This window comes from Nannobrachium achirus (assembly GCF_963921795.1).
Source record: "Nannobrachium achirus genome assembly, chromosome: 9".
NCBI classification, from domain to species: domain Eukaryota; kingdom Metazoa; phylum Chordata; class Actinopteri; order Myctophiformes; family Myctophidae; genus Nannobrachium; species Nannobrachium achirus.
Genome location: NC_137818.1, coordinates 42,916,076 through 42,931,224, shown reverse-complemented (window position 1 = coordinate 42,931,224; position 15,149 = coordinate 42,916,076). Strand labels below are relative to the sequence as shown.

The 15,149-nt window shown below is 42.6% G+C and overlaps 1 protein-coding gene across 1 annotated transcript; it reads left to right on the top strand.

The window, feature by feature from the left end:
- Positions 1–363: 363 nt before the first annotated feature.
- pcmtd2b (protein-L-isoaspartate (D-aspartate) O-methyltransferase domain containing 2b) lies at positions 364–13,272 on the top strand. The gene is made up of 8 exons (XM_080732783.1): positions 364–504; positions 4,308–4,504; positions 5,043–5,193; positions 6,119–6,221; positions 6,793–6,964; positions 7,962–8,085; positions 8,632–8,945; positions 9,078–13,272. The coding sequence occupies exons 2-8, from the start codon at positions 4,349–4,351 to the stop codon at positions 9,279–9,281; spliced, it is 1,224 nt and encodes a 407-aa protein (XP_080588909.1). The 5' UTR covers positions 364–504; positions 4,308–4,348; the 3' UTR covers positions 9,282–13,272.
- Positions 13,273–15,149: the final 1,877 nt, after the last annotated feature.

Below are 15,149 nucleotides of genomic sequence, written 5' to 3'. Positions count from 1 at the left end.
GGCCTATCTCATGTAACATTGTGCCCTTACTGGAGGACACAGTAGGTCTACTATGCATTATAGTATAGTCAGAGAAAAAAAAACAGCGCAAAAGAATATATAGGCTACAGTTACAGTAGGTAAAAACAAAGATAGAATAAATAGGCCAGTGCCGTGGTTCTCAAAGTGCATTTCTGGGATTCTCTAGGTTCCTTTATGGGGGTCTAAATTGACCCTTGCAAGTCGGTAACTTTGACAGTGTACACAAATTAAGGGAAGACCTTCAAATTTCAGGCCATGGCGTGAGTATCAGTGCGTGGTCTTTACGTTATTACGTCTGACGTCAGAGCGCCGTCAGCTGTGTTTACATCCAGCAGCGGTGGTGGTAAGTGAGTGAGTGTATGGCGGCGGTGTGTTGTTCCCAGCCTGGACCCAGAGGGACAGAGACACAACAACAAAACGACTGAAGAACAACAAGAAAGGACACAAAAGACGGCGAGAAACCATCGGCGTTTTCACAACAAGGTACGATGACAAGCACTGACATTTTGTTCCATCAGGTGTCAAGCACGTAAACACGTCATCAGGAGGTGGTTTTCCCTTCTATCCCAGATCAGCAGCAAGCAGCAGCCACCGCGCTACTGCTGGGTCCATGATCTCTTTCTTCTCCTTCAACAAGAGGAAAACGGGCTTCTTTCTATCCGTGTCTCTTGGATTCTCTCTTGGATAATACTCTGGGCGGTGTTTGTGTTTTGGAGCTGATCGCCACAGGGACTGTACTGTTACTGTGTGCATGGATGTTATTGTTTGCTCGGTATTGGTTTAGCTGAGCGCCGCAAAAAATAGCAACCCCGCAGCAGCAGCAACCAACGCGGAGGTTGGGTGTTTTTAAATGCGATTTATGGATTAAAGACAAGTCATCGTCTGTCCTTAAACACTACGTGAAAAGGTAATGATTGTGATATAATGAATTGAACTCTTAACTAACCCGATCGTAAATGTTAATGTTATGTCACCCATTTTTTTGCAGGAAGTGTCTTCCTTCTACCCCACTATAAATAGTTTATTAGACAGCGTGTTTCAGCGCCACCCCGTGGTTGAGTCGGAGTACACAAAACAAAGCAGTTATTGTAACCATGACTGGAAATGCAACTTTTGCAAGATTTATTTCATATTGGTATCATTGGATACCAATACTCTAGTCTAGGCGTTTGCCGAATATAAATGCTGTACAACATAAAAAGTCTGTTTTGCCCTGAGGTGAATGGGTCAGAGATGAAGCACTGCGCTTGTAGATCTGCTATTTTTGGATTAAGTTCTCCAAATATGGACACTAGGGTTCAAGCGGTTCAAAAAAAGTTTATATCACACTGATTATATCACAGATTTGGAGGACCCCCTGTGGTAACTCTGAGGACCCCCTAGGAGTCCCGGACCCCCTGTTGAAGACCCCTGAACTAGCTACAATTAGGCCCAATGAATGTGGTATTGGTACCAGAGGGGAGCATGATATTGAAATATCCAGGATCCTTTGTTGTTTTATAGCTTCATGACGCAGCTGAGGTGTTTCCAGAGCTGCCTGTGATCTCTGTGTCTCTCCTGTCCTTTGGCATGGCTCTCGGGTGTTGTGTTCAACACCAGCGCCAAGCCACACTACACTACAGCAGCATCATTCACACCTAGAGTGCTTCTACCATATGCTTCATTTGCACATCTCGGTTTGGTTGGTTTCTACCTTGGGAAATCTTTTTGGCGAGTTTAGTGAGTTATCATACCTGCGTCCTAAACTTAGTTGTTACAAAATTTGTTGGAGAGGTGATCACTCATCAAGCTAAATTTAATTTAATTCTCAACGTATATGGTGGCTATAAAAATATGTGTGTGTGGGGCTGAGAGTATTGGTAACCGTTCTTGGCTGATGCAGTGATGTCATTACGTGCGCATCCCGCATCAAAAACTCATTCAAGTTGCCCAGGGACTCATTCATGTCATGGTCCTGGGGTCCTGGGGATGCACCTCCATTGGAGTCCATGTTAAAATAATTTACCGGGTCGCGGTAAAAGAAAAACATTTTAAAATTCCACAGACACCACCATTGTTCATGGGTGAAAGCATCCTACTTTACCCTACGTTAACACAAATAAAATCCACGTAGAAAGTCTTAAACAGGCGATAGAAACGTCAATGTTTTGATTCCACCGACGTCCGACGCCAATTTGCGCGAATTCATTAGGGGCACATGTTTTAGTAGTTCTAAGTTCAAACATTAGCCAAATTGTAAAATAAATATAAGAAATAGGCAAACATTTTGAAAATAGCCGATCTACAAGCTCACAGCGCTCGAAAACATTGTATTGAGGACTCATAAAACTTTTCTGGGACCCATTTGACTGACCACCTGTGGGTCCCGGGACCCATTACATTGAAAACCTAGTAACATCACTGCTGATGTATGGGGTTAGGGCGTTGACATCTTTCAACATCTTCAGTTTGCAAAAGCTCCACACAGACAAGACAATAAGACGTTGGTCTTACTCATAACAGGAATGACCATTTTAGTCACCAATTGTCCCTTTGAGGCTCTGCAGAATTAACGGTATTCAGTGGTCTGACTGCTGCTTTCAGGACTTACTCCTGCCTCTAATTCTTGTACTAAGATTGGTTGAATATTTAGTAGGGCCTTCTTGCACTGTGCTCCCTCTACATGGAATTCTTTACTAAATGAGCTTAAAGTTGAAGACCGTAAGTTGTGAAACGTTAAAACAAAATATATAGGCCTATATTATATGGTTCACTAAAATGTCAATAAACCAAGACAGAAAGAAAGACACAGCCAGTTGTATACTATAGAACAGGGTTCCCCAATTAGTTTTCCCCAAGGGCTGAATTATGTCTAGGGTACCAAGACGAGGGCCACAACATTACGGGGGCCGACGGCGGCGTTCCTGCTACTCCAGCGACAGTTCAGATATCGTCGTTGTCGGGTGAAAATCTTGTATGTCCAAAACCGTTCGTTTTGAATTTATACATTTTAAAATTATTTAAACTAGTGAAAACAGCCGATCTACAAGCACACAACTGCTTGTAGATCTGCTGCTTTCACTACTTTTGTGCGACGGCCTTGTATGATTTGCGAAAGAACGTACACATTTGGAGATACGAGATTTCCACCCGACAACGACGATATACTAGTGTTGTTGCTGCTCTTATACCACCATTATTACTGGGGTTGGTGTGGGCCAGACAGTAGCCCCCCGCGGGCCGCAAATGGCCTGCAGGCTGCCTATTGGGGAACCCTGGCTGCTATAGAATGTCACTCTATTGAGAGAAGAAATGGTAACAACGTGCACAGAGATGTACAGTGTTCCCTGGCCTGATCTTACAATGGAAAAGACAGGCTGCTTTATGCAGAAATATTATCATCTGTTAGATGATGTTTTACAGACGTCATGAGTGGTAAACAAAGACAGAATTATTATACAAACAATTTGTTATCATGCACACTTCCGATTGTCCCGCTGAAGTGGTCATCGTATCACATTGGAGACATCTCGAGGGGTGGGTCAGATCATCTGACCCACCCCTCGAGAAATGTCCTAACAACATCTGACTCAGATGTTGTTAGGACATTTCAGTTCAATTCAGTCAACAAAGTGATATGCTTTCTGTGTCAAGATGACATAAGCATGGCAGTTCAAATATTTCTGATGATTCATCAGAAATAGCCCAGTGGGACATGATTATTACAATTATACAAAACTAGTCCTGTGCCCAGGAGCTATGCACAGTATACAGCATGAGGGATTAAATGTAGGAGTCTCAGAAGTAATGTTGGAGAACCCATCCAAATTCGGGCATCGTTTCAGCTTGCAGCTGTTACCATGGTGGCTACACTGTTTAGTGTCAGTGATGTCAGCATGCTCATCTCCAAATTTGGGCATTGTTTCAGCATGCAGCTGTTACCATGGTGGCGACACTATCAGTGATGTCAGCATGCAGACCGACGGTCAGATGGCGGACGGCGGATAGTTAAATGATACATAATACATAATTCAATATTCATTTAAACATAGCACATTGTATCACAGTTTTTCTGTCTTTGTCTATCTTTGTTGATAGATTCATAGGCCTGTCTATTAAGTTTTGATTAGCATTATAATGTTGCCGTGCACATTTTTGTATGTTGTTGTATGTTTGTAAAAAGAAACCTTTTCCATGATTTCACTCTGCATTGCTGACTGTCTTGACCAGGTCACTATTGCCAAAGAGGTTTAGTAATCTCAATCTTAAAAATATAGTAAAAATAATGTTTCTCCGTTTCCTGCCAGGCGTGAACCCCGAGCCTGTTCCTCTCTCCTCTCCAGTCAAGATGGGCGGAGCTGTGAGCGCAGGCGAGGACAACGACGAGCTGATTGACAACCTGAAGGAGGCCTACTACATCCGCTCTGACCTGGTGGAGCGGGCCTTCCGAGCCATCGACCGGGCCGACTACTACCTGGAGGAGTATAGAGACAACGCATACAAGGTGAATGGCTGCTATACGCCGCTATACTTTGTCGATTTTATAATCGACTAAAGCTGGTTGCACACTGCAATGCGTGTTTTCGTTGCGTTTTGGAAATCCGAAATCCTCGAAAGCATTTTTCAGGCCAAGGAGAGAGAGAGAAGAGAGAGAGAGCAAAGGGCCCAGTGGTGACAGTTGCGAAAATCGAAAAAAATCAACCCTGGTCTGAAAATAAATACGAAACGGGCGGCAGTGTTGACATAACGTGAGGTTGATTTTTTTTTATTCACGCGCTCCGAAATTCACTCACGATATTCGGCCAGAAAAACGCAGCAGTGTGCAAAGACCTTTAATCGATTTGTCTGATTATTTTAACCACTTTACCCTGTATTATACTTTGTTGTACAATGGTGGTGGTGTATAAAAATAGTGAACATAACCTGTCTAAAAGTAGAAAATTGTTCATTAATCGTAATCAAGGCTATATATTTATGATATTGATTAGAAGTCCTATCGCTCAGCCCTAATGTTTTGAACCCTATGCTGTTGTCTTTGTCAGGACCTGGCCTGGCGTCATGGTAACATCCACCTGTCAGCTCCCTGCATCTACTCTGAGGTGATGGAGGCGTTGGACCTCCACCCCGGCCTCTCCTTCCTCAACCTGGGCAGCGGGACTGGGTACCTCAGCACCATGGTGGGCCTCATACTGGGTAGGTGAAGCTTGTTAATATTATCCTGCTTGACATTACCCATTTAGGCCTAGAATTATTGAATGCTTTAACCAGTGAAAAATAGCAGATATACAAGCTCACTGCGCGGCACCGAGTGCTGCGCTGCGAGCTTGTAGATCTGCTATTTTTGAAAAAGTTGTGAAAATGTCTGCAAATATTTGAATATATGTATTTTTAAAGCGAACGTTTGTAACTAAAATTTTGCTTCTGGGTGGTCCCCTGAACTAAATATTTTGAGATGGGGGTCCGTGGCCAAATACATATCATTTTGGGGGTCCTTCACATGAAAAGGTTTGAAAACCACTGACATAGTAGTCTCTCAAGAACAGACTAACTGAGCTCCAGTTATGTGAAAAGGACCTTTTCTTTGACGATGGCTAGCCAGATTGCTGACATAGAAACATAGGTTTTTCAAAAAACCTTTGAAGGATTCAAAAGACACTTATAGAATCGGGTCAAAAGTCTAATTTACACAATTTTTCTAAAATAGCAGATCTACAAGCTCGCAGCGCGGCACTCGGTGCCGCGCTGTGAGCTTGTATATCTGCTATTTTTCAATAGTAATAATGATACACAATAATGTGTACCCGTTCTAAATGGGTTAATTATTAAATTATACTCCGTCGTGTGCCGGTGTCATTCACCAAAAATAGCCTACTATCTACAAGATCACAACACAGCGCAATGCTGTTTTTTGTGAGCTTGGTGATAATGTTGGCGATTGACTTAGTGGTACGACAACGGATAAATCAGCCTTAAATTAATACATGCTGCCTTCTTTTAAGAAGGTACTGTAACCTGACCTCCTCAGCAGCAAAATAATGTAACATTTCCAAGCCTTTTAGTATATCAAAAATATATATATTTAATCTCATAATAACCGAGTGTTGTTCTGTTGTCCCAGGTCCATTTGGCATTAACCATGGGGTAGAGCTCCATGCAGATGTGATTGCCTATGCCTACCAGAAGCTGGATTACTTCATCAAAACAAGCGAGAGCTTTGACAAGTATGTTTAAAAATGATATCTAGAGAATTTATATTTCATTCATTTAGTGCTCACTTAGCAAACATGTTTTTGTCAGCTTTGTCTGTGCATGCTTGTGTGTGCACATACATTTGTAATGTAATATTGTAAGGATGCCCTGAAATTATGAATAGCTGATGATCAACTCCTTTTTGTGTAGTTTGAAAAAAACCTTGGCTGATGCAGAGGATTTGCAGCTCCATTTCTCAGAATGAAAGCTCATACCTTCCTTGTTACAGCTTAATACAAATATTTTTGCCTCCCCCCAGTTCATTTGAATTAATCAAATGCATTATTTAACATAGAAGTTATGTAAACAAATACATAATTTGTATTGCCCCCGTTGATCAACATCTCCAGACAGTCAATATGCACTGCAATCTGATGTACGTAAATCTGGACCTCGAAAGATTTCACTGCGTTTGCATTGTTAAGTTGTGTGTGTGTGTGTGTGTGTGTGTGTGTGTGTGTGTGTGTGTGTGTGTGTGTGTGTGTGTGTGTGTGTGTGTGTGTGTGTGTGTGTGTGTGTGTGTGTGTGTGTGTGTGTGTCCAGGTTTGAGTTCTGTGAGCCATCCTTTGTGTTGGGGAACTGCCTGGAGATCCCTCCAGAGAGCCGTCAGTATGAGCGGGTGTACTGTGGAGCCGGGGTGCAGAAGGAACACGAGGACCATATGAAGCACCTCCTCAAGGTGGGGGGCATCCTGGTGCTGCCGCTGGAGGAGAAGGTAGGTTGGACTCCTGGACCTGAGGCCCATTATAAAAACACCTAACCTATGCTTTCTGAAGTGGAAACCTTCAAATTCGGATTCAAAAACTGTCAAATGAATTATGTTGCTATATATAGAACCGTGTTATGCAAAATGTAATGCCTCAACTCTTAGTGCTGGGTGGGTGGGTGGGGGGGGTCCCCAGTTAAAATATGATTATTTTGGGTTCGCGGACAGAAAAGGTTGAGAAACACTGATGTAGAGCAACAACTAATGAGACACAGAGGTGGCTCCTGGATTGAAACGTATAGGTTACAACAGGTCTAAATGGCTTGAGTCATTAAGACCTGCAGACTTATTCTACAAATATCTTCTAAATCTCAAAAAGATTTGTTGCTATATCAGTGGTGCTCAAACCTTTTCATGTCAAGGACCCCCCAAATTTGACCGCGGATGAAAATGTTTTGTTCAGGGATCTAAGTTCAAAGCTTGTATATTGCTATTAAATAAATTGTGATACTCATACAGTATACAGTATGTACCGTATATAGCTAAAATCTGGTTTTAATGGGTTCAAATAAGATGTTCAGGTCGTGTAGTGGCCTGAACATCTAGTATATGCCATATCGTTGCTGTTGGGCAGAAACCTCTTATCTACATATTCAAACTTTTTGTGTTTTTCCGGTCCTACTTGAAAAGCATCAAGTAGCAGATCTACAAGCTTGAAAAGCTTGAAAAAGCTTGTAGATCAGGATGATCTTTCAAATTCTTTCATTTGAATCCTGAAATCCTAAAAAGTTTCTACCCGACAAAGACGATAATACAGTATGTAATAAACATGTACATGGTTGAATTGTGCAATTAAGGATTGAGACTAATTGAATATCTATTCTATATGATAGAGACATATTAAAATATTTCCCAGGAGAGCGTACATGAAATTGAAAACATGCATTTCCTGGTGTTGTCAGCAGCACATATTTAATGGCTTTACTTCCTCACATATTTCCTCCAGTTGACCAAAATCACCCGTACGGGTCTGAACAGCTGGGAGACCAAAAAGATCATCTCTGTGTCCTTTGCACCTCTGGTTCTGCCCAAACACAGCACCAACGGCAAACCCAAGACTGTCCCTCTACGTGAGTCTCATTTCAAACATGGCTACTAATGTGATAAATGCAATATTGCTGTGCTTGGTGTCAAATAATTGTCTGTAGATACTGCCTGTCTCGGTATATAACTTTACTCATTTTCTCTGCAGAGATCTGACTAAAATTCTACCCTAGCATAACTTGAATCTAAATACTCGCCCCAAGCACTTTAACCTGCAGTAGGTCTGCACCTATCCATTACTTTCTTAGTGAATTTTTTATCGATTACCTTTTAGATTTATTGATTAATCTGGGTTTTTGGGATATCTTCTTGCTTGTTTTTATATTGTATATATCAACGTGAAAACATTTGGAATAACTTTCTATAATCCATGATGGTTTGACACCCGCAGGCACTCAAGCTCATTAATATGCTTAACTTAACTTAAATTCTCCCCCAATTCTCGATTATTTTGTTGGATCAATCTATTAGTTTGATTAGCTGTTGCCCCACTAATCTGCAGATATCCAAATGCAACCAGTTATTGTAACTTTCACATTCTCTAAAGTAAACCGTCTCCCTGTCCTGTGCAGCCATGTACGAGGTGCGAACCCTGCAGGAGCTGGCTCGCATCTCCATCCGCCACACGCTCAGGGTGACCACAGGCGGCGGGCAGCCGTCGCGGGGCCGCGGCTCCTCGTTCAGCGTGGGCCGTGGCCTGGCGGCGGCCGGCCTCCACAAGTACGGCCCCCGCTTCAAGAGGCGGCGCGTCCACAGGCGCCACTGCAACGCCCTGGTGCTGACCGCGCGGCAGGCGGTGGCCAACGCCGGCGGCGCCCCCGACGGCAACAACAACAACCGCGGGAGGGACAGAGAGCGGCGGCGGGAGGAGGAGGAGCAGCAGGAGGAGGAGGAAGACGAGGAGGAGGAGGACGAGGAGGAGGAAGAGGAAAGGGAATGGGAGGCGACGAAGCACCGGTTGGCGAGGGGCATCCGGCGGGTGGCGGGGCGAGGAAGGGCTCCGCCCGTGCCCGAGGAGGAGGAGGCGGTAGGAGTGGGAGGAGGCGGGGAGGGGGATGAAGAGGAGGAGGAGGTGGGAGGAGAGGAGGAGGAAGAGCAGGAGAGGCAGACGGGGGAACCGATGCGAGTGGAGCCCGCAGTCAACGTCCTGAGAGAGAGGATTCTGGGTCTGCCGCTGCCCGAGCCCCTGAAGATGTTCCTGCTTTACTACAGGGAGAAATGAGCTCCTTGTGGATCTACAACACGCCCTGGTGGAGGCTCTGTATACCCAACAGCCACCTACTCACTGACCCCTCTGTCCATGCCGTACTCTCTGCAACCAACCCTGGTCCTCTCTTTCATCCATTATGGTTCTCCCTCTCTATCTCTCTTCCTTCCCCTCTGTTCCTTACTGGATCCATTTGGTGAACCACCAGTGTTGACTTGAGCTGGTGTCCTGCTGAGGATGGAAACAGCACCTCGGTGTGGTGTTGTGTGTTGAGCAGAGTGCACGTAACGTGTAACTGTAGCACTCGCTCTGTCAGCCACACCAGTGCTCTCACCAGACGCCCGGCCAGATCACTGACGTAAAGCCCTGCATGTCCATGCGTGCAAGGGTGTCTTTTTCCAGGTTCTTTTCCAAATAGTTATATTTTCTTTTTTAAACAACTCTCCGTGTTGGTACCTCATATGTATATATCCACTTTGAGCATTTTCTCCCCCCAGCTGAGATCCTGTATGCTTACTTGATGTAGCCTAGAAACTAAGCGGGGTGTTTTGAGAGACATTTTCAAGAGAGCTGGCACCGTGACCGAATGGAACCATATTCTCATGTAAGAGCAACATGGCCACTGTGTGAATATGAGGACATAATGAGGACGCAATAGCCACAGGCTACTACGAATGGACTAGAGAGGAAAAGAGGGGATATTCAGTACTGCATGGCTCTTTTCCATCTTACATACTATGGCTGTGATCTATATATTAAACAGTATTGGGTGTATACTGTAGGTAGGTCATGCCGATGTAGACCATTGAAAATCAAACAGATAAAGGTTGTCCGTCAATTGTATCATGTCGGATTGGGAGGAACGTTTTTTTATTTATTTTGTAGGAAAGAGTTGTCAAAAAGGAACAATAGAGATATGTAAAGCTGGACTTTGAAGTGAAGGGAAATTAACATAAAAAACGAAACAGTAGTTTGCAACTGTTGATGTTCAGAGAAGTCAGGATGTGTTCTCCTGCTCTTTATGATTATTCCCACAATGAGTGGATGTTTGGCCTGCTGTGATTGTTTCCACTGATTTCCAAAATCAAACGGGAGCGCTCCACTGGGCCCTGAGATAACTAACTTACTTTTCATTTCACCTTTAGAACCATTTCTAGGTTGTCGGTTAAAATTCAGTTCAAGAGTTCACTTTTCCCAGGCAGTTTTTTTAGGCAGACTTTCATTCAGATTAGATCAAATTCTTCTCGGACCCCTTACTTAACGCATGTGTCCAAAGATAATATCAGTTTTTCTCTCTGCAACGCATTTCCTTTTCATGTCAAGGACCCCCAAATTGATATGTATACAGGGTTCCCACGGTCATGAAATTCCTGGAAATATTTTGAAATTAGAAAAATATTTTTCCAGTACTGGAAAAGTTTTGGAATTGATCAAGGGTCCTGGAAGGTCCTGGCAAAATTTGCTGTGCATTGTCTTTGGTTATTGATTTTGTTAATGCCTCTGAAATGAAAAATGAAACATTGGCCAAATTGTCAAATATTAGAGGCAGAAATTGCGAAAATAGCAGATCTACATGCTCACACGCGAGGCGTTGTGAGCATGTAGATCGGCTATTTTCACAATAAAACTGTGTTATACAAAATTCCTCTACTCTTAGTGCTTGTCAGGGTGGGGGGTCCCCAGTTTAAATATGATTATTTCGGGGGTCACGGCCTGAAAAGGTTGAGAACCACTGGCATACATGTCTTTAGGCATTGCGCATAGGAGTAAGCGACTCGTTATTGAGATGAATTATTGTTATATAGTCCTGGAAATCGGGTTAAATATTCTGGAAAAGTTTTGGAAATGTTTTGGAAATTAATTGGTAAAAATGTGTGGGAACCCTGGATTTAATACACCATTGAAGGACCATGATAAAGACGTTTATGTTTTGTAAAAACAGCATGTCATGAAACCTTCAACCCTCAAGAACCCTGGGTGTCGCTGGACCCCACTTTGAGATCCAGTGGACTATTAATACAACACCACCAGTGTGACCAGAAGGGACCATATTTAAGACCATGATGAAGACATTACCATGTAAAACTTCATGATACATCATTGTTTTTTTTAGAGGATCAAATCAGCATGATGAAAATACTTGAACCACTTAAACCCTCAATACTTAGTAAACGAATACTTGGGGCTCTGTACCTGCCCCAACCCCCTCCCCGCTACAACCAATGTCTTTGCCGAAAATAGTCGATCTGCAAGCTCACAAAGTGTTGTATAGTAATGCGAGGGTTCAAGTAGTTAAATGATTGACTCTGACTTTAACACAATTTATGTTGATATAATTTTTCTTGTATTAATTCTTTTTCTGAACTGTATTTGACTTGAAGTGGTGTGTTCATGTTTTGACTGGATTTATTTGGTTTGTTTTTCCCATAACAATAAACAAAATATGTTTTTTATGGATGGGGAAGTAAAAAGAAGACTGTGCTTCAGAATATTTCCTTTATTCCACCTCTTTGGTACAAAAATAACTTCTTCCTTCTGTGCCAAGCTGGTAGCATGTACTCAAAATTCAAGGCAGAAAATTCCATCTTGATCTAAAAATGGCAAAAAATACATTTTTTTATCTGCTGTAATGTTCTCTATGTTGGTTATCATTTTATATGTAACTTGTTGAAGCTATTTAGCCATTGAAGTTATCCATTTCATGTTTGTTTCTTTCCTACACAAAATGGCTCAGATATGTCCAGGTTATCTATTTTGGGTTTGATAGCTTAAGTTACATCCCAAAGTTCATGTCAAGGGGTTTATACCCGTTTTTACATCATACTGAGCAATGTCCCCATTTTGTAGCGATGCAAATGGAAACACAAGGATCTGCTTGATTCGGCTACTGTAGTCAGTATCCACCCTCCTGATTTAACCATTTCGTGGCGTTCACAAACTGTTACACAAACTTAGACTGACAGAATGACGCGAAAATATCCGGGAAGCCATCACAACGATGCAGTTAGGAAAGTCATAAACCCTCATGAACCAGACCATAATCCCGAGTGTTAATTTAACTCTTTTTAGTGTGCAAATGTAACCAATGAATCCGTAATCCTACAGAGAGTGATTTTATATCTCGCACTTGCTTTTGGCATCCACGGTCCATCCATGGTGCCATTACCGTACCACTGCTGGGTCTACCTTATGCTTAAAGGACAACTTTGTTTTTTTACAACAAGGGTTCATATTGTAATTAGAGAAAAGAAAAAGTGAGTGTTAAAATGTTTTCATTTGCTTCGTTCTCTTGATTTATCGCGTTTACCGTGCTAAAATGTGGGGCATGCGTACGCAAGTGGCTAAATATGTCTTTTTTAGACACAATAAGCCAGCAGTTTCTTTATTGCTATTTACAGTAACACTTCTAGCCCCCATTAGTCACATCTTCCCATGAAAGGTTGCGCTATATCTTGGGAATGGGCTTATTCTGTGTAAAATTACATATTTAGCCACTTGTACGCATGCCCCCAACCACTGAAATAAGAATCTCTAAAACAATAGAAAGAAGTAAATGAAATAATGTTAACACTCATCTTTTATATTCTTTAATTACAATCTAAAATATGAACCCTTGTTGTAAAAAATTAAAGTTGTCCTTTAACTCATAAAGTTAAGACCCGAGGCCAATTCTACAAATGCCTTCTAAATCAGTTGTTCTCACACTTTCGAGTTTTTTCAAGAATAACAAATGTACAAGCTCGCAGCGCGGCACTTTTGTGAGCTTGTACATCTGCTATTTAGCAGATCTACAAGCTCATAATGCGTGCAAGACCATAGTGCAACAAAACTATAACAGGGCTTTTACAAGTACTGTCAGACATACAACCATTCCTTCCTTTGAATACCATTCATGTTGTTGCTGTGAGGTGGTTTCTCTCTGCGGAATGTATAATCGTCTACTTTTTTGCACTTATATAATGTTGGCGAGGATGACGTGATTTATTTTACTGGTTTACTTTCCAGATTCGAGCTGTATTATTGACTGCTGTTAATAAAATCTGTTGTACAAATATGTGACAATGGAGTATGGAGGTTGTTTTAACAGACCTTAGCCTGCCTTTAGATGAGATGCCATAACTGCAATGTTCCTTGTCTTCACACTTTGTAGCCATTTTTAGTTTTTAAGGTAAAGATGAAATTGTGTAATTTGAACAAATTAGGAATATCATCTGTTTACATGTCTCTTTCTGTAGAGGGCATACCTGCCAACCCTCCTGTTTTAGGAAGAAGTCCCCTGTTATTTGACCATGTCTCCTGTTCCAGAATGTACCCCAAAACAGGAGATTTTCACCCTTTTTCATATTTGTAAGTAGCCTTAGTAGTAGTTTTTTCTTTTTCTTTTACCATTTCTCATTTCACACTTTTTGTATGATAAGTAGGCTAATGTGTCAAAGACCCACTGATATGCAGCCACGGCCATTATACTGTAGTTCCTTGGCTATTTGATATGGGGGGGGGGGGTATTTGATTGTTCTATTTGTTGAAAGGTGTGAGATCTAGCTCTCTCTCTAAAATCAAGGCGAAACACCTGAAAAAAGTGAGTCCCATCAAGGCGAAACACCCGGAGGAAAAAAAAACCCTCATGCAAATTCTAGAGCTCTGACTTGGACCTCATTTGCATGAGTTTTTTTTTCCTCGGGTGTTTCGCCTTGATGGGACTCCCTTTTCTCCGGGTGTTTCGCCTTGATGGGACTCACTTTTCTCTGGGTGTTTCGCCTTGATGGGACTCACTTTTCTCCAGGTGTTTCGTCTTGATGGGACTCACCTTTTTCCAGGTGTTTTTCCTTGATTTTGGGACTCACTTTTTGGGGATTTTTTGGTATTTTGGGACTCACTTTTCTCTGGGTGTTTCGCCTTGATGGGACTCACCTTTTTCCAGGTGTTTCGCCTTGATTTTGGGACTCACTTTTTGGGGGATTTAGGGACTCACTTTTCTCCAGGTGTTTCACCTTGATGGGACTCACTTTTCTCCGGGTGTTTCGTCTTGATGGGACTCACCTTTTTCCAGGTGTTTCGCCTTGATGGGACTCACCTTTTTCCAGGTGTTTGGCCTTGATTTTGGGACTCACTTTTTGGGGGATTTTGGGACTCACTTTTCTCCGGGTGTTTCGCCTTGATGGGACTCACTTTTCTCCAGTTTTTTCGCCTTGATTTTGGGACATACTTTTTTGGGTCGGTGGGGGTGCACGGAACTCCACAACAAGGGTCTGGGGTTCCCCCCAAAACTTCTTAACAGAAATATAATATTTCCCTGTGTTCTGTTACATTTTTTTTACGTTTGATACTTTTATCAGGCTTGCTTTAGCGTGGGTACAATATCAGCCTTAAAATGCCAAATGGTGTACAGATTTGATGCAAAGTAAGACATCACTTTTCATCTTTAAGTCATTACTTAAGTGAATATCTGTATGATCTTGCATGCATTGCCCACACACCTCAAGCAGACCCCGCCTCGACCACGGCCAGATTTGAACAAACCTATTAAAGGTATTCTACTTCACAGACCTCATTACTAGTCCACTGCGCCACCACGGCGAGGTCATCTCACAATGCTTTCTGAACTGGTTTTGAAGTTATTCTGCTGGAAATCAGTCTTTAAAGTAAGATCTTCAGTGGGGCTTGAACCCACAGCCTCTGTATCATTAGCTCAGCATCTTAACTCATTAAGCTACTTGCTGCTTGTAACACAATTGTCTTTTTGGAGCGGTGAAAGCGCTCCCAATAGACAGGTATGTCCGTGGGTATGTCCCTGGCTGGGTGGCTGGGTGGCTGGGTGGCTGGCTGGCTGGCCGTGTCCGTAGCCTGGCAATACCTTGAGTGGCCACACACAACACACTAGTT

What these genes read in the sequence shown, in the direction of transcription:
- pcmtd2b (XM_080732783.1), top strand. Translation starts at nt 4,349, where the DNA reads ATGGGCGGAGCTGTGAGCGCAGGCGAGGACAACGACGAGCTGATTGAC. An exon ending in CATGGTGGGCCTCATACTGG is followed by an intron (nt 5,194 to 6,118) that starts GTAGGTGAAGCT and finishes CTGTTGTCCCAG; the next exon opens with GTCCATTTGGCATTAACCAT. An exon ending in ACAAGCGAGAGCTTTGACAA is followed by an intron (nt 6,222 to 6,792) that starts GTATGTTTAAAA and finishes GTGTGTGTCCAG; the next exon opens with GTTTGAGTTCTGTGAGCCAT.